The sequence below is a fragment of the Vulpes vulpes genome, chromosome 10 (genome assembly GCF_048418805.1).
Source record: "Vulpes vulpes isolate BD-2025 chromosome 10, VulVul3, whole genome shotgun sequence".
NCBI lineage: Eukaryota > Metazoa > Chordata > Mammalia > Carnivora > Canidae > Vulpes > Vulpes vulpes.
The window spans coordinates 78,331,820-78,349,599 of record NC_132789.1 but is presented as its reverse complement, the minus strand read 5'-3'; the positions used below and the strand labels follow the sequence as shown (position 1 = coordinate 78,349,599).

The 17,780-nt window shown below is 45.8% G+C and overlaps 1 protein-coding gene across 5 annotated transcripts in view; it reads right to left on the bottom strand.

Annotated features, from left to right (window-relative positions):
* The window catches only part of DRAM1 (DNA damage regulated autophagy modulator 1), a 70,325-nt gene that overhangs the window by 19,604 nt on the left and 32,941 nt on the right, over positions 1 to 17,780 (bottom strand). For 3 of the 5 annotated variants that reach the window (XR_011994953.1, XM_026013052.2, XM_072724723.1), the window contains exons 1-2: positions 15,858 to 16,741; positions 987 to 1,054 (exon numbers count right to left, since the gene is read on the bottom strand). Coding sequence is in view for 4 of the 5 variants with exons in the window: in XM_026013052.2 (XP_025868837.1) it covers positions 987 to 1,054; positions 15,858 to 15,988 (199 nt within the window). In the remaining variant the exon portion in view is untranslated. Of the gene's footprint in view, positions 1 to 986; positions 1,055 to 15,857; positions 16,742 to 17,780 lie in introns of those variants that run through there. The other 2 variants (XM_072724725.1, XM_072724724.1) reach the window with 1 other exon arrangement.

Here is a 17,780-nt window from a genome sequence, read left to right as displayed (position 1 = left end):
ACCCCAGACAACGTTCACGTGCGTGGCTTTCGGTACACACGCCGAGAAACATTAGCTTGTACATTAGGTGCTTTGACTTTCACCAACACACTAGATACAAATCACAAACTTAAAAGTCAAATTACATTTAAAATTCATTTCCAAATCCTGTGACGTGTGACCAGGTGAAGTGAAGAACAGTTCTACGACAAGGCCATAAATTACTGGATTTCCAGTAATCTTAAGTTTCTCAAAGTGGAGCAAAATTATAGTTGCAAAGGTTGTATTAAAAAAAAAATTAGGGCAGCCCCTGTGGCTCAGCAGTTTAGTGTTGTCTTCAGTCCAGGGCGCGATCCTGGAGACCCTGGATTGAGTCCCACATGGAGCTCCATGCATGGAGCTTGCTCCTCCCTCTTGCTGTGTCTCTGCCCCTCTCTCTCTCTCTCTCTCTCTCTCTCTGTGTGTCTCTCATGAATAAATAAATAAAATCTTTAAAAATAAAAAATAAATTATATGCATGAGAGGCCTGGATGGCTCAGTTGGTTGAGCATCCAACTCAATTTTGGCTCAGGTCATGATGTCCTGGGTGGTGAGTGGGAGCCCAGAGCCCTAGTCTTAAAGGTTCTCTCCCTCTGCCCCTCCTCTCACTAGTGCTCTCTCTCTCTCTCCCAAATAAATAAATCTTAAAAAAATTATACACACCAAGAGTGAACCCTAAAGCATACTATGGACATTGAGTGATAATGATAAGTCAGTGTAATCTTATCAACTGTAACAAATGCACGACTCTGCTGGGGGATGGTGATAGTGGGGGAGACATTGGCTGGGGGGCAGGCATGTCTGAGAAATCTCTACCTTTTGCTCAATTTTGCCGTGAACCTAGAAGTGTCCTGAAAAATAAAGTCTGCTAAAAACCAGCAAAAAATTATATACAAACTGTCAACAACACATTTTGCTTCACTTGAGACTATGAATTTTTCATTTATTTATAATTATTGTGTACTTACCAAGAAATGCAGAGAAGTTTATCATAAATCCAAAAATCCCACTCTCTGGAGGTGTTGTTCCCGTATCACTAATAAAAAGAAATTTCAAATTATTAAAAAGGACTTCTGTTCAGCCCTCTGTGGGAGGGATGTGACTGGCAGGTTTCATAGAATGTTTCTTTCAGGGGTTCAGCCACTTTGAATTCCAAAGACTTAGTCTGATTTTGCTAAGATATTTCTATTTTGGCTTTGAAAAATCTAAAACTTATTATTTTACCACGAGAGATAACATTTAATTTTCTCCCATTGTAAAAGGCTAGGAAATATTTAAAGTAAATGGTAGTGGTGTTTCTAAAATGATCAAGCCTAATAAACTTGATGTATGTTCATTCTCAGCAAGAAGTGAATGTGACTATCTTGGGGGGGAAACGTCTAAAATCAATTTTGAAAAATCTACCATTTGGATTTTAAATACACATAAGCACATCATTTAAATTTTTTGAATAATTTTATTTATCCATAAGGGTTTATGCTGCTGAAAATAGAATGGTGGGAAGCTGAGCAATATTTTTGAGGCCTATTAGAACTTTATGGAAGCAACAGGGTATCAAGGATATATTAATTGTGATAAAGTATTTTAACAAAAAGTAGTTTCTATAAGACATCTTTCTGGTGTAGTCAATTAAATGAGCTGGAAAGTAGTATTTAAAGTGTTGTTTTCTATTCATTCACGTGGAGGTTTACATTTTTACATCATCTCTCTGCTCCCAAAAGGCAACAGTTTAAAACTGATGGCCAAAGCGTTCCCTATATGAAACAATTCTTCAAATCCATCTTGAGTATTTCTCCATTTTAAAACAGCTCCGAATTCAAGTACTGAAAAACTGATCGCATTGAAAAGGCACACTTCAAATTATCTGAGGAATTCCACAAGAAGCCCATGTGTGTAGAATGCAGCAGGAGTCTAAGTTTTGTGCACACTTAATATTTGAAGAGTATAAAGAAGTTAATACGCCCCCTTACAATACACACTTCTATTACTATTTCAGTATCAGTGGCACCTACTCCTGCAGGAATCTGGAGGGTTGCGAATACATTGCCATGTTTCCTACAAATAACCATTGTGCTCCCACAAAGGAAATGCTGAGGGTGGAAAGGCTGCATTACATGCAGGATGTCCCTCTGGGCATGACGTAGAAAGGGTACAGGCTGGAACGAGCATCAGAAAAAGGCAGAGACAGCTTATACCCTTGGGTGGCACTTTTGCCCAAAGATTAAATCTCACATAGAAATTAAACCTTCTGTTCTTGGCCTCAGGATATAAAAAGGCAGCTTTCAATGGAGTCACGCAAGAGTACGCATGATCACAGGCCTGACAGTAACCAGCCACATGCCAGGAAGATTGTTTGCTTATTTCCAGAAAAAGGAAGGAAATGGAAGCAAGAGGATATTTATGGAGATAGGAAGGTAGTTACGGGGAAGAAGGTGCCCTGGCAGGAGATCAGTCGAGCAGACCCTGGAACTATCTGCCCATGGATAGCAAACCAAGGCACAGGTCAAGGGCCCATATGTATGGTCCCCATGACATCAGATCTGTGACCTGAAAGCTCTGAATTTCAGGGTGGTACTTTATTCTTGTTTATCTGTACATTTAAAACCATACGGGGCACCTGGGTAGCTCAGCTGGAAAAGTGTCTGCCTTTGGCTCAGGTCATGATCTTGGGGTACTGCATTGGACCCCCACCCCCACTCCCTGCTCAACAGGGAATCTCCTAGTCTCCCTCTCCCTCTGCCCCTCCCCATGCTCATGCTCTCTCTGTCTCTCTCTCTCTCAAATACACAAAATCTTAAAACATAATAATAAAAAATAAAATAAATACAAAACCATACAGGAGAATCAAAAGTTCTTGGTAAATAGCCATTCGTGTGTACTTGTGGAATGAATGAATGAATGAATGAATATCAGTACTAGTGATTAAAAAAAAAACTATTAAATATCACTTATTGAGTATTTACTATGTACCAGGCACTGTTAGGTATTTACCATACATCATTTCATTTTACCTTCACAACCATGTGGTGAGTCTTATTTCAGCCCCAGTTTACTGAAGGAAGAAAGTGGTGCTAGGGAGGTTCTAATTTGTTCATGGTCACAGAGTTATTAAGGAGAGGAACCTACATTCCAGTTATTAAACACAACACACCCACACTAGAGTTGCTTATGCCAAGCCCCAAGTCACCAAACTGACACTTAGAGTTTCACTCTCCTGGAAATAGCATCTCAAATCAGTCATTCAGGAATCACCTGATCAGCATCAGATACATTGTCTGCTGATGACACCCCTGCCTTTCCCTGTAGGGAAAGTGACCTTACCATAATCAATTGGCTTTTTGCCTAGTATAACTTCCTTGTTCCTGCTCCCTTCTGCCTATACTAGTCTTCTATTTTGTGTAGCTCTTCAGAACTCCTCCCTAGCTGCTAGACTAGATGCTGTATAACTCATGAATCCATGAATAAAGCCCCTAAGACCTTTTTAAAAAATATTTATTTATTTGAGAAAGAGAGAGATAGTGAGAGAGAGCATGAGTAGGAAGAAGGAGAGGGAGAAGCAGGCTCCCCTGGGACCTGAGATCATGACCTGAGCCACAGGCCGATGTTTAACCAACTGAGCCACGCAGGTGCCTCAGTAAGATCCATAAAATTGTACTCAGTTAAATTTGTGGTTAATACAATCCAGATATCTGGCAAGGAACGAAGCAGTTAGAATGACTCGGGGTGATGGTAGAGAATGAACACTGATGTGCCGCTAAATGTTTAACAGGTAGCTCGGGAGGGAGCCCAATGTGTAGCATAGGCCAATTTCCATGGTGTAAATGCTCCAAAATGACATCGAAAATCAAGCTGCCAAAATGTAGATCGCTGAACATTGAATTGGGCAGAAATGTACACATTTGGCTCTCAGGAGCTCATATCAGCTGGCTCTAGCACACTGTGGGGATGAACCATGATGGTAATAGAAAGAGATCATCATGCCTCTCTTGGATACCAGGAAAGTGTAAACCAGGCAAGACCTCATAACTCCTCAAATGCTATAACTGAACTCTAAAACATTCTTGAAACATATTTACTACCATAATAAATATGATTTTCATTCAGGATTACTGAGTCTACACCTACCATCAGTGCATGAGTACCAACGGGCTTACGTTCCTACACTTGGCACTACAACATAAGCAGTGACCATACTACAAAATTGGAGGAAATATTATTGCACTGCGTTCATAACCAGTTGTTTGATTAAATGCAACCATCTTTAAAAATTTTTTTATTCAGCTCCACAAATACCATGAAATTTATTGACTCATCAATAAAATATTTAAGAGATAGCTACCATGTGTTAAAAACAATCTGAGTAACACATTACCCAATCTATCTGGTAAGAATGGTCAGTTTGTGATTTATTTCCAGTAAGTGATTTATTTCCATTAATGGTACCTAACTACATATGGTGAAATTTCACTCAAGAATATTTCACGAAGGGATCCCTGGGTGGCACAGCAGTTTAGCGCCTGCCTTTGGCCCAGGGCGCGATCCTGGAGACCCGGGATCGAATCCCACGTTGGGCTCCCGGTGCATGGAGCCTGCTTCTCCCTCTGCCTATGTCTCTGCCTCTCTCTCTCTCTCTCTCTCTGTGACTATCATAAATAAATAAAAATTTTTAAAAAAAAAAACTTAAAAAGAATATTTCACGAAAATTTTCCAAGCAGCAAATGAAAATGTGACACTTCTAAGAACTTTTAAGAATAAAAGCAAAATTAAACTACTTGAGGCTACCCCAAAATAAAAAAGCATTTGCACAGCAAAGGAAACCATCAATAAATAACAAGGCAACCTACTAAATAGAATATATTTGCCATAAATATATATGGGATATATCCCATAAGGGATTAATATTCCAAAATACATAAACAGCTTATACAACTCTGCACCAAAAAATAATAATCATCATCTGGTTAAAAATGGGCAGAGGACCTGAATAGACACTTTTCCAAAGACGACATACAAATGGCCAACAGATACATGAAAAGATGTTCAACGTCACTGATCATCAGGGAAATGCAAATCAAAACCATGAGATACCACCTTACACCTGTCAGAACGACTAGAATTAAAAAGACGAGAAATAACAAGTTGTTGGTGAGGATGTGGAAGAGGCGACCCTCATGTACTATAGGTGGAAATAAAATTGGTACAGCCACTGTAGAAAACAGTATGGAGGTTCCTTTAAAAATTAAAAACAGATTTGCCGTATAATCCAGTAATTCCACTACTTGGTATTGACCCAAAGAAAGTGAAAACCTAATCTGAAAAAATATATGCACCCTTATATTTATTGCAGCATTATTTACAATAGCTAAAATATGGGAGCAGCCCAAGTATCTACTGATCGATGAATGGATACACATGATCACACACACACACACACACACACACACATACACACAATGGAATATTATTCAGCCATAAAAAAGAACGAGGTCTTGCTATCTGCAATAATACAGATGGACCTAGAAGGTATAATGCTAAGTGAAATAAATAAGACAGAAAAATACAAATACCATATTCGTATTTCATCCATATGCAGAATCTAAGAAGCAAAGCAAATGAACAACAAATAAAGAGACAAACAAACAAAAAAGACTCTTAAATACAGAGAGCAAACTAGTGGTTGCCAGAGGGGAGGTGTGTTTGGGGGGTGGGAATGAGTGAGATAGATTAAGAGTACACTTATTTTGATGAGCATTAAATAATGTACAAAATTGCTGAATCATTATATCGTACACCTGAAACTACTATGACACTGTGTTATTTATACTTCAATTTAAAAAAAAAAAAAAAAAGAATAGTACAGGGCCCCTGGGTGGCTCAGAGAGGTTGAGCATCTGCCTTTGGCTCAGGGCATGATCCCAGGGTCCTGGGATCTAATCTCGCATTAGGCTTCTCGCAGAGAGCCTGCTTCACTCTCTGCCTGTGTCTCTGCCTATCTCACTCTGTGTCTTTCATGAATAAATAAATAAAATCTTTAAAAAAAAGAATAGTAGTGGTTACCCATTATCATCAATAAAAATGAAAGACTCTTTTACCTTAACATATTTTTAAGTCTCTCAGTCTCTGAACTAATGTCACATCATTAATAAATACCACATCACATCTGCCTGACATTAGAATCCAGATGAGCGTAACACCAACAGGGTACCAAAAGAACTGGGTTTCTTTTTATTTTTATTTTTCTAAGCTCAAACTAAATCATCTCACTGTGCAAAGGCAGAGGCAGTAGTATTTGGTTGGCATAGCTACACTTGGGTGCTGACTCAGGAAACTGGGAGAATGAGTAAGAGGAGAAACCAAGTGCCTCCCGATGGTGCAGCAGTGAAGCATCATCTCCCCAGCCAACTCTCACCACGTGATTCTGTACCATGTGGTTCTCGCCCTGCCCCCTTCCAGCTATCTCCTCACCAGCCTCCTGGTAAACGACACACTTTCTGGAAACTGCAACAGAGATAGAAAGTAGTTGTTCATTTGCATGCAGCCTAGAAGCTATGGAGGCTTTATGCATGGACAGTAGTTTCTAGGGTAGGGTTGTGTCTAGGGAATCAGCTTATGACTACATTTCCTATATTTGCATGTCTGCAAATTAAGTTCACCGTGGAAAATTCCAAGTTGTCTAACCTCCTTCTCCAAACTAATTTATGATTTTACACCAGTGTATGATCAAAAAGGATTGAAAACAATGCAAGGAAGACCTACGTGATAATATAAGCTTGATGCTCAAAAAGGATTGAAAACAATGCAAGGAAGACCTACGTGATAATATAAGCTTGGTGGAATACTGTTCTCAAAATCTCTGGATACAAGTAATTCTGTCATTCCGAAGCCTAGAGTCATGGTTTATAGGGAAGAAGAGAACTGACAAGCTGACGATATGCAAAATTATCTGCTTACGCAGACTGAGGCCTATTAGATTGCCCTAAAATTCTAGGACCATTGCTTGGAAAAATTAATTAGGACTTAGGACCTGAAGACTCTGAATGCATCAATAAAAGGAGACCACTACTTCCTTTATCTTCACAATATTTAAACAGAATATGTGAAGGGAAGAAGGATGATAATAAAAAATCATTACATTTTATTAGATACTTTTAATTATTATGGCTAACTTTTTAGCAGCTTCATTTGCTGATTATTCTGGAGTGGGAGGCACCACCTAGCCATTTCAACCATTTTTAACTTAAAAAGAATTCCCTACTCATAAATGGAAACAAGTCACTCTTTTCTCACCCCACCCACATGCAAATTTCCCCCCTTTCTATCAGTCCAAGTTTCCTCTTTGTTCACCAAAAAAAAAAAAAAAAAAAAAAATGGGGCTGCGGGGGGGAGAGGGAGAGAGAGAATTTTAAGCAGGCTCCACATCTGGCAGGGAGCCTGATGCTGAGCTAGGTCCCACAACCCCAAGATCATGACCTGAGCCAAAATCAAGAGTCAGACACTTCACTGAGCCATCCAGGCGCCCCCTCTCCTAAGTTTTTAAAAATTGTTAAGTATCTCCTAAGTGTGGGGAGCTGTGCCAGGTGATAGGGATACGAAGATGAAGAGACATCTCACTAACCTTCAAAAAGTTTAACATCCAACACAAAATTCAAGGATTTGTTGATTTGATACGTTGTTACTGATTGCCTTCAACCTAATGGGTGGATTCTGTGGCATGGTGACCATGGGGACACAACAGGGAAGGCCACTCCTCTGTGGAACTTATGAACTGCAGAGAACCATCCAAGGGGTCCAGGGGGTCCAGGGTGCTGAATGCCATGAAGACAGGACCCAGGGGGGTGAGGTGCCCCCCGAGACTGGCCTGCAGGGAAGGGCAGCTGAACAGTGAAGGGGAGGGAGGGGAATGTTCGGGCCAGACACTCATGGGCCAAGGAACAGCAAAGGCCAAGGCCTCGCAGGGGGACGGTGTGGGAGGGACAGCAAGGAAGGGTGGCTTGAGAGGAGCAGGAAAGGGCGATGGGGATGGGGCTTGGGCAGCCCGGGGGCGGAGGAGGAGGGCCTGAAGGGCTGAGCTCAGGGATGGGCCACATCGCTGGCGGTACTTTTACAGGGTGTTGACTACGAAGAGACTGTGGAGAGGCAGCCTGGACCAATGAGATCCGGAGGAGGCCACTTCATTTTAGTTTGTCAGGAGGTGATGGTGCTCAGGCCGTGTGGGAACGGAGCTGGAGGTGATCAGAGGTCAGATCTGGGGAGTTTCCTGACAGGGGTCTCTAGAATCCATCCCTGCTTCACTACAGCTGCTAACAGAAGAAATTTTAAAATTTAACATTTCCTCGGCACTCTCGCATCTTACTTGGCCTTCACAACTTCATAAGGCAAGTACTTATCATCTCCATCTTGAAGAGGAGGAAATTGCATCTTAATAAAGTAATCTGCTCAAGGTCATGGATAGGACATGGGAAAGCAGGCCCGGGCAGTGGGAGCTGTCGGATTTCAACGGACACAACTTAGGAACTTGGCCCTGCGGTGCTCTCTTAAATTTCTTTTTGTGAAAACATCATTTTCATGTGAGTTTATAGTCTTGTTTAACTATAGCCAGGGAGTACTGCCTACAACGTGGGGAACCGATGGCCTGAAATGCACTGACTGTCATGTAAGGAAGACTGTTCAGTAGAGCACTTTTTTTTTAAAGTCGAAATGGAGTCCTTATTTTTAAAAATTGCCAGCCTTGCACCAGTCAGACTTTTGAGCAAAACTCTACTACCTTTTTAGAAGTAGGAATAACAGGGACGCCCGGGTGGCTCAGTGGTGAAGCATCTGCCTTCGACTCAGGGCATGCTCCCGGGGTCCTGGAATTGAGTCCCACATCTGGCTCCCCGCAGGTAGCCTACTTCTCCCTCTGCCTCTGCCTATTCCTGCCCCTCCTCCTGCTTGTGCTCTTTCTCTGTGTCAAAATAAATTAACAAAATTTTCAACAACAAAAAAGTTTCTTTTGGTTTCCTTCTCTCCTTCCCCCCCCCCATATTTTCATCTGTTTTCTTTCTCAGATGCCACATATGAGTGAGATCATGTGGTATATTTGCCTTATTTCACTTAGTATAATACACGCTAGCTCTATCCATGTTGTTGAAAAAGGCAAGATTTCATTCTTCAGGATGGTTGAGTGATATTCTGTTGTGTGTCCACACTACATCATCCTTATCCATTCATCAGACAATAGGCAGTTGGGCTCCCTCCATAGTATGGCTATTGTTCACAATGCAGCTATAAATATTTGGATTGCACTGTTGTGGTTGAAATGGAAGCAAATGTCACCACTGCCTGAAATGCAATGTAGTCAGTAATCAAAAAAGTTGGTTAGGCAGAAGTCATCAAAAATTATGTAGATACAAAAAAAAAATATGTGCACCACCAGCAAATAAAATGTATGCACATTCGTTTGCTTTTGACATAGGCCAAAGACATTATGTAAGTCCCAGCCCGTTGTGTCTCCCTGACATCTACTCTGACCTATCTCATTTCTAGTTTGGGGTTCTTTAAAGTGGAAGGAAATCTTAAAGCAATTTGAGTGCAAAATCCTTTTAGTTTTAACACTTGTCATAAACACTACTAAATAGACTTTAGTTTTTTTTCTGAACAATGTCTCTTTTGAATCTTCCCAAAGCATTCAACAGAGTTTTTTTTAAAATTACAATTTTTTTTTGTATTTACAGATCAACAGTTTATGCACAGTGAGTTAAATCACATAATTACAATAAAAAATACAACTGGCATAAATGCTTTTGGGAACAAAGACAGATGGCATTGGTGAAACATACAAAGATAGAGGTGAGAGAAGACGGAATGCGGCCCAGAGAGCGGCCTGTGCTGGGAGAAGCTTTCAGAGACCACTGGCTTCAGGGTATTTTTCAGAGAATGAGGTTATCAATTAACCCAGCAAGTTAACTGAGGTTGGTTAAGAAAACTTTTACTGGACAGCCCAGATGGCTCAGCAGTTTAGCGCAGCCTTCAGCCCAGGGCGTGATCCTGGAGACCTGGGATCGAGTCCCATATCGGGCTCCCTGCATGGAGCCTGCTTCTCCCTCTGCCTGTGTCTCGGCCTCTCTCTCTCTGTGTCTGTTATGACTAAATAAATAAAAATATTTAAAAGAAAAAAAAAGAAAACTTTTCCATAGGGAATAGAGGATGCAACTCCTGATCTTGGGGTTGTGTGTTCAAGCCCTATATTGAATGGAGAGATTACTTAAAAAATAAAACTAAGAAAACTTATTCCATCATCACAAATAAACCAATGACTTATAAAATTGGCCCTCAAACAAATGTCCTTTCCTATTTAATACTAGCATCTATCCAGTCTCTAGACCAAGGTGGACTAGACCCTTGATAATACAAACAGCAAATGCTTACAGAGAACTTGCATTCTTGGACCAGAGTGTTAATGAATTCTAAGTGAGTTCACACGTTAATTCATGAGGGAGGTGCTATTACCACTAACCAACAGAAAAGCAGAGGGATGTAACCTGTCCAAGGTCCGAGAGCTGGGGCACACAGCGGAGCTGGAGTCTAACCAGAGTTGCCTGCTCCAGAGTTGTTCCTTTAGGCCCTGTGGTGGGTAATCAGAGGCTATAAATATTCAACAATGTAAGTCAAACTGGCTACACAGCGAGGTTGCTAATCTTATGAAACATGGAGACTTTCATGAAGTCGACAGAAGTGGTATTGGAGAAAAGGCTGGACCAGCCGCCCAAGTTAGTGGACAGGGAGCACCAGCAGAGCCGGGGGCGGCCGGAGGAAAGTTGTCAAGATTAACTGCACAGGTGTGACTAGCGCAGGCCTGTCCCGCACAATCATCTCAGCACTCAACCCATATTGATACAGCATCTGGCACCGTCACAAACACAAGGGATGCAGCACGGAACAGACCCTCAGTCTCTACCCTCACGAAACTTACATTTTGTGTGAGAAATAGACAATGATCAAAATCAATATCTTTACACACAGGTTAAGAATGGTCAGGGGAAAAAGTGAAGTCATTTCTGCAAAAATGAGCCTCTTCATATCTCCCTTCAAAAGACAACTGTGAAATCAAGGACTTTACACTACACAATCAAAAAACTGTGTTGGGAGAAAGATATACCCTTCCCTTAAAAAATCCACACCTGAAAAAAAAATCCACACCTGAAAAAAAAAATCCACACCTGAATTATTTTAAGATTTTTGTTTATTATATAAAAATTTTTATCTTTTCCTTTTGTTTTGTTCATTACAAGATGGGTTCATTATAATGAACATTGTTCATTGTTAGAACTAGCACCTAACTGGGATGATAACCTACGTTTTGTGATTGTTAACCAAGTGAAAGATAAAATAACTTCCCTAATTTTTAGTTTCATTTTTGGAATTAAAGATCCAACCTCTTTTATTTTGTTTATGACGCCAATTTGGTCTTCGTTTTAAGGTCTTAACTCTAGGTGACCCGGTTTTCTGCCACCAACCACTCAGCAGGTTTGTGGTCAAGAGGAGGAACAACAGGAGTGGCAGACGACCACAATCTACCCAGCAAACCGTACTTGCACAAAAAATTGAGTCTAGGTCAATAAAAGCAACCAGGATGCAGAACTGACAGAACCTTAAAAATAAAGGGCCACAGAATAAACGGAAGCACAAGACACAGGCCAAAAAAGAAGATATAAGAGAGAGCAGCTGATCAGCTGGAAGCAGTTGATAAGTACAACTGATTCAAGATAGCTTGAGAGATTCCGTCACAGAGGGAACGTCAGAAACTATAACAAATTAAGGATGAAAAAAAAAAAAAAAAAAAAAAAAACAAATTAAGGATGATTGTGCTCAAGAATGTGGGTGTGGCCTTGTAAACAGTTACACTAATCCTCTGAGTTTGACTTTTACTTGTTTTGACATCCTTGCATTAGTGGCTTTGTAATGCAGAAACATTGCACTATGCTATTCCAGCTTGTTTAGTGGCTGTTTGAATCTCATGTTTCTAATTTAATTTTTGATAGGAAACCAGTCTGCATGCCTAAGGATATATACATACAATAAGGCATCCAGGCTCGGAAATGTTGTCTTTGGGAGGGACTGGGTGAAAGGCACATCGGCCCTTTCTGCATTATTGTTTTATTCCTATATGTAAATCCACAATTATCTCAAAATAAAAAAACTAATTTTAAAAAGTATAGCATACGGCACAAAGTCTTATTCCCACCCTCTTGTCCATCTGCTAAAGCCCTGTTGACCATGAGCTCCTTCCTCGATCATACGCAAACCACTTTTATTCATTTCCTTACAAGCAAAGACAGGAATACACTATTACTCCCTGCACCTTTCACCTCCACGTCATTCCCCCCACTAACGGTAGCATGTTTTGTTCTGCATCTTGCTCTTTTCCATTTAACAACATATTGGAGAATTTTCCATACTGATGTGTTAATTTTAAAAGTATTCTATGTATAGAGAGCTTTCCTTTGACCTATTCTTTGGATAAACCACATTTATTTAGCCAGTCCTCTTTGATGGAAATCTGCATTGCTTCCAGCCTTTTGTTATTAAAAGCAATGCTAAAAGTAACCTTGCAGGTATATTTTTGTCATTTTGATAGATGCCAAAGTCCCTCCATAGAGACTGAATCTATTTACATTCCCACCAGGAACATATGAAAGCCTGTTTCCCCAATAGTCCCACCATAAAGTGTGTTATCAAACATTTACGTTCCTGCCAATCCATCAGTGAGGATTTTTTTTAAAGATTTTATTTATTTATTCAAGAGAGACACAGAGAGAAAGGGAGAGGGAGAAGCAGGCTCTCCGTGGGGAGCCCGATGTGGTACTCAATCCCAGGACCCCGGGATCATGACCAAGCCAAAGGCAGACACTCAACCACTGAGCCACCCAGGGGTCCCAGCATCAATGAGTTTTAATTTGAATTTTCATTTCATTCATGAAGTTGAGCATCTTTCTACGTCTAAGAGCTCTTTGCCCATTTCTCCAATGTGCTACAGAGCAACAACGTTATAATATATTAGTTATTTAACTATATATATATAAAAAATTAGTTATTTAAAATGCAATGACTCAAAAATAAATAAATAATAATAAAATAAAAATAATAATAATAATAAAAATAAATAAATAAATAAATAAATAAATAAAATGCAATGACTCTTAATGGAAGTGTTCAACATTGTTGGGGTGCCTGGGTGGCTCAGTCGGCTAAGAGGCTCTTACTTTTGGCTCAAGTCACAGTCTCAGGGTCATAGGACTGAGCACCTCAGAGGGCTTTCTACTCAGCAGGGAGCTCCACTCTCTCCCGCTGTCCCTCCCTGCCCCTTGCACGCGTGAGCACTTGTTCTCTCTCAAATAAATCTTAAAAAAATAAAGTTTTCAACGTTATTAAAAAATAAATTGTTTAAAATTAAGAAATGTCAGAATATCAGATTGGTTGAACAATGTCATCATATAAAAAGGGGAGCATTACACATTACAGTCACAGATCAATGACCAATGATCTCATGAAGTCCTCCCTAAAGGAATAGCGGCCCAGAGGGAAGAAATATCAAAGATGAATGCCCAAGAAATATAAAATCAACCAATATTGAAAGCCCTCATGAGGGACACCTGGGGGGCTCAGCAGTTGAGTGTCTGCCTTCGGCTCAGGGCATGATCCTGGAGTCCCAGGATCGAGTCCCACATCGGGCTCCCCACAAGGAGCCAGCTTCTCCCTCTGCCTGTGTCTCCGCCTCTCTGTATCTTTCATGAATAAATAAATAAAATCTTAAAAGGAAAAAAAAGAAAGAAAGCCCTCATGAATCTTATATTCTAGTGAAGGAAGACATAATCTGAGGAAATCATATAGTTTCTTAGAAGACGACAGAGCCATGGTAAATGGACTAGATATGGGGCACCAGGGGGGGGGGAGCATGCACTTTAGCAGGGCAGTAGGGTCCCCAGGGTTTGGAGGGGGTGTAAGGGAGGAAGCTGGCTGCCACCGGGAGGAAGAGCTCTCTGGCAGAGATCAGGAGGCAGTGGGCACCCAACAGCTCCCGACACAAGGAGGAGGCCAGTGCCCCGGGAGGGAGGGTGAGGTCGGGGGCACTGGGACACACCGTTGGTGGAGACGAGTTATAGGAGGACAAGCTCAACCCTCCTGCCAGCAAGACTCCCATCACTCCCCATCCAAGTCCTGTCTTTGCCGCAATGCCTGGGTTGGGCAGGAGGTGCAGACAGTACCTAATGCTCCAGCTGGACCAGGGGTCATGGGGGGGGTTGGGGGTTTGGAGGTGGTGGAGGGGTGGGGGGGCTGGGAGGGGTGGGGGGGCTAGGGGGTAGGGGGGCTGGGGTGCCCATGCCCTAAGAGCCCCCACCATGGGGGCGGGGGCAAGCAGAACATGTGTCCACTGTTTGCAGGCTGCTGGCCCCTGGCATCCAGGTGACAACTCTGGCCTTTCTCTCCTAGAATCCCTGCTTTTCCAAAGGCCGCCTCGCCTTGTGAAGTTTAACACCAATTCTTAGGCCAGCCTGTGATGTGAGCATCTCCCCAGAGGGTTGTCTTGTCAGGTTCACATCTCCATTTCTGAATGTCTTCCATTTTAGGACCACCTTGGGGTGCTCTTCATCACAACCGGTGGGACATGTCCACAAAGACTGGAGCCCTGCTGCTGACCCTCTCCTCCCCCTCCCCTGCCGATGACTATCAGATACTCTCTGATCCTGACCTGGAGATCTGAGACAGACACAGCTACCATTTCCCCAGTAAAGAGCATCGTAGGGAGACAGAGAGTCCTCCGGTTTCCAGGAGCTGAAGAGGATCTGTCAGCTTCAGAATCAAGAGAAGAGAAGCAACGCCAGGCGGGACTGAGATGAGTGTCTGAGAAAGCAAGTCTGGGTTTCTGCAAGGAAGTCTCCTGGGCGCGAGGACACCCCGGAAGGGGGCCAAACGGCCACCCTGACTGCTGCCGCACTGCTCTCCTCCTTGCCTCACACTCTAGTGTCCCGTTGCCTCAGCTCCCCTTCCCCCTCCCCGCCCACAAGCACTACGGAGCCCTGCTCACAGCGCACGGCTCACAGCTCGGCTGCACCCCGAGGAAGCCCTGCCGGCTCTATACTCACCAGATCACATCCAACCCTGGTTGTCACCGACTTTCTCATCTCAGCAACCAGCGCAGGTCGCAGGGCTTGGGTAAGGCTGGAGGGCGCCAGTGCTTCAGGGATGTCCACCGCACCCCCACCCCACCCCACCACGGAGCTGGGAGCCGACTGAACGGGCCCGGGCCGCCTGGGCCCTGATGAAGTGACCTCAGGGACGGCAGAGGCTGAAACTCGTGAAAAAAGAAGCGGGACGACGACGGCGCAAGAGCGGTCAGGAAGCTGCCGCCCACGTGCGGCTCTGCCTCTGCCTCGGGGGGCGCGGTCCAAGCAGGAGCCCCGGCCGGGCGCCCAAAGCCCTGGGGTGACACGGCCGGGACGGAGGCGGCTGTGGACCCGGCTTCCCCGACCCTGCTGCTGACATCGGAGTCACACGGGCGCGAGCTCCACGTGTGCTGATACTGCTTCTTCGCATGAAAACGAAGCCGGCGTCGCCGGGGGCTGCAGTGGACGCGGGAGGCGCGCGCCCAGCGCACCCTGCCCCGCGGCCCACCCCCGAGCCAGCCCGCCCGGGAGCGCCTCCGACCGAGGTTCCAGGCGGCCCGAGCCCCCGCGGGCGCGCCGGTTCCGGGCTGGCGCTCGGGGCAAGTCAGCACCGCGGGGCTCGGCGCCTCCGCCTCCCGGGCCGGGCCGGGCCGAGCCGTCGCGGCCGCCCCTGCTCCCCCCGCCCGGCCGCCTCACCTGATGTACGGCAGGAAGGGGTTCACGTGCCCCGACAGCACCGCCACCACGTAGGAGATGATGAAGGCGGCGGACGACCAGGTCACCAGGAGGAAGGGCACGAAGGCCATTCCCCTCAGGAAGCACAGCATCGCGCGGCCGCCAGGAGGGCGCGGGGCCGGGGGCGGGGGCGGGGGCGCGGGGCGCGGGGCCGCGGCGTTCCGGGGAGCCCGGGGGAGCCGGGCGGGGGACCGGGGCGGGGACCGGGGCGGGGCGCGGGAGCCGCGCACGGGCTGGCCCGCAGACGGCGGCGGGACGCGAGGCTCCGCGACGGCGGGGAGGCCCGGCCCCGGGGGAAGCGCCGAGAGCCCAGCGGGCGCGGAGGCGGGCGGCCGGCGTGGGTGGGGCGCGGGCGGCCCCGGCTTGTTGCGAAACCCGTGAAGTCACAAAGCGGCGGCCCCGCGGGCTCGGAGGCGCGCGGCGACCTCCCCGCGGACGCGACGTGGGGGCGGCGGGGGCGCGGGCCCGGCTCCTTTCGCTTTTGGTTCGGCCTCGGCCGGGGTCGGCGCCGGCGGGGGGAGGTGTGCCCGAGGGGGGTGCCCGAGGGGTGTGCCCGACGCGGTGTGCTCGAGGGGTGTGCTCGAGGGGTGTGCCCGACGCGGTGTGCCCGAGGGGGGTGTGCCCGAGGGGGGTGCCCGAGGGGATGCGATGATCGAGGCCGCCCGGCCCTTGCGCAACTCTGGAGAAACCGAAGGCTCCTTGGCTCGGCTCCTCCAGGGCCTCCTCCCCTGGGGCTCTCGGTTCGGCCTCCAGCCCCGGGGGCTTCCCTTCCGCGGTCCCACCGCTGCCCGTCGCGGGTGGAGAGTGTGGCCACCGCTTGGTGACATCCACGGCTGCCGGGGTGCGGACACGGGTGTAGGGTGACGTTCGCCAACGCAGGGGGCGCCGAAGGCTCACCCCACCCACCTGTGTGGCACGCACAGGGACCCCGCCCGGGGCGTGCAGCAGCCAGGCAGAAGGGCTGGGGCCGGGGACCCCCGTCACTAGAGCAGGGTGGCAGCAGCCCCTAGACAGGAGCTGCCCTTGGGCCTCACCGCGCCGGGCCGCCCGCGACGGCAGGGGAATGACCCTAACCTCACGCACCGCACCTCGAACGCCCCGCAAAAAAGGCTTCCTGTTCCGGAGGCGCTTGTGAACCCAGTGAGTCGGCGGGTCCTTTGCGGGTCCTTTACAGGTCGGAGCCCAGGGTATGCTTCCGCGGAGGTCACTGGGTCACCGGGGACCAAACGTGGGTTCTTTCCAGTCACATAGACATTTCTTGGGTGCACACCCTGCAAGCAGCCGGGGGGCAAACACTAAAGAGCGCCATGGGGCCTAAAAAACTAACATGTCAGAATTCAATTCAATTATATGGAATATTAGATAGAAGATAAATTAAAGAATTGGCAGGCAGGGACCAGTGCTCAGAAAAAGGATCAGGGAAGTTTTCCTGCCAGACGATAGTAGAGTTTTGGAAAGTAGGTGATCCCTACCCAGGCAGAGAAAGGGGACACTGGCTTCCCGAGCAAGGATGAAGCAAGAGAAAATGCACAGACCTGTGGACTTGCTTGTGTTTCTAGAACTAGAAAAAGCACTCAGGTGTAAGGCCGAGAAAATAGAGGTGGGCAAAGAGGCCATCCCACAGCAGTCCTGGTCATTATTTTTTACTTGTTTGCTTTTTGGTAGTGAGGAAATTATAGGAATATGGACACATATATTTCAAACAGATCGTTGTGGCTGTAGTGGGAGTGACTAACATACTGAATAAAGCAGAGGCTTTATATTAAAGCTTTTTAAAAAAGCAGGGGCGCTTGGGTGGCCCAGTCAGTTAAGCACCTGACTTTGGCGCAGGTCATGGTGTCAGGGTCCTGAGATGCCACCCTGCATCGGGCACCCTGCTCAGTA